Here is a 1726-nt window from a genome sequence, read left to right on the forward strand (position 1 = left end):
AGCTTCTCGTTTTCCCCGCCGCAGCCCGCAGAGATCGGATAGGAACACGTACGCGTGCGGCCGCGCTGTCGATCCCAGCCGGCAGCGGCCATGCAAGGGGCAATTCGCCGTGATCCAAAACGTGCAAAGGGCCGCTATCGCCGCGAGTTCCCCAACCAACCGCGTCTCCCCTCTTCTATATAACCCAGCCCCCGTGCGCGGACGGCGGACCCCACAGAACGGTCAAATCCGGAAGCACAGCACACACTTCGTTCTCCCCTCGCTGTCGCAGCTCATCATCTGCTTCTCGCTTCGCGGTCGCGGCGCTCTTCGTTGCTTCCTTGGAACCCCTGCCTCTCTCGTGCGTGAGCCCGCCGCGGGCGGTGTTGAAATGGCCGTTGGGACAGGCGTGCGCGTGGCGCCGTCGCCGTCGTCGATGGAGGTGTGGGAGAGGAGGAGGACGGGTACGGTGACGGCGCGGCGCGGCGCCGCGGTGGCCATCAGGTGCAGCTTCGTGGGCGAGGCGGGGGTGGGCGCGGCAGGGGGCCTGGCGGAGGAGCACTACCGGACGCTGCGGCTGCGCCCGGGGTCCACCCGGAACGAGGTCAAGAAGGCCTTCCGCCGCCTCGCGCTCGTGGTGCGTCCATAACCTCTGTAGATCCAGCTATCAATCAATTACCATTCTGACGAGTTCGTTCGTCTCGTCTCCCCTGCGCCGTGCAGTACCATCCGGACGTTTGCAAGGACAGCGACCGCGACACCGGCGTCGAATTCCAGAAGATCAACATCGCCTATCACGTGAGCTTACTACGAGTACTCCTTACTAAACATTTTTGTTGTTGTTGTTGTTGTTTCTGTTTCTTGCCCTGACGGCTGACGCAATCCGTCATTGTGTGCAGATACTGATGAACAACATGAGGGAGGCCGAGGAGCGGCTCGAGTACTGGCGGCTCAAGTACGGCCTCACCGACCAGGATCTCGACAGATACAGGTACTACCTCAACGAAGACGACGACGACTGGCTCAACATGTGAAGAAAACTGACGATCGATCGTCGATAGACACGGATTTTTATACAAAGCGTGTTTATCCACATTGACCTTAGTGGCTTACCATCGATTAATTCTTGTTGCCAATGGCAGAGGCAGCAGCACTGTATGTATGTATATATTGAAGCGTTTGTGATGTGTACTTCCCCCTGTTTTTATTTTTTTTTTCTCGAATAGGCATGAGAGCTGTGTATCATTGCATTTAAGAAGGAAGGAGTTTATGTTACAAGAGTATCCAGCATAGCCGGTGGCACTCAAAGGCTACATTGATAAACAAAACAATCAGCAAGGGGAAGCCGCTGGCTAGTGCCGTTCAGCTAAAGCTCTCATTCCTGTCGCACCGGCTTCGATCCAGCGATCCGCTTCCATTTTGATGATTTGCAGCAGCTCAGCGATCGTCGCCGTGGCGTCCCGGAAACACCTTGCGTTCCGTTCCTTCCAAACCTGCCAAGACACCAAAGCAAATAGAGAGTCGATCCCCTTACGCTGGCTGCCATTGGCAAGCTTATGCAGCTTCCTCCACCAGGTAAGGGTTGTCTGAGCTCCTTGGGGCAGATGCAAGCCGATGGCCTGCAGAACGAAGTGCCAAACCTCCGTTGTGAATGGGCAGCACGCGATTATATGTGGTCAATTGTTTCCGGGGCTTGGTCTCAAAGGTAGCAGCGATCACGTGCATCCAGACCGTGTCTAGCCCGTCG

The 1726-nt window shown here is 56.6% G+C and overlaps 1 protein-coding gene across 1 annotated transcript; it reads left to right on the plus strand.

Annotated features, from left to right (window-relative positions):
* The first annotated feature begins 216 nt into the window (after positions 1-216).
* Positions 217-1235, plus strand: LOC136463749 (chaperone protein dnaJ 8, chloroplastic-like). Its single transcript, XM_066462725.1, has 3 exons — positions 217-616; positions 703-777; positions 879-1235. The coding sequence occupies exons 1-3, from the start codon at positions 371-373 to the stop codon at positions 1011-1013; spliced, it is 456 nt and encodes a 151-aa protein (XP_066318822.1). The 5' UTR covers positions 217-370; the 3' UTR covers positions 1014-1235.
* Positions 1236-1726: the final 491 nt, after the last annotated feature.

This window comes from Miscanthus floridulus, chromosome 7, assembly GCF_019320115.1.
Source record: "Miscanthus floridulus cultivar M001 chromosome 7, ASM1932011v1, whole genome shotgun sequence".
Classification (NCBI taxonomy): Eukaryota; Viridiplantae; Streptophyta; class Magnoliopsida; order Poales; family Poaceae; genus Miscanthus; species Miscanthus floridulus.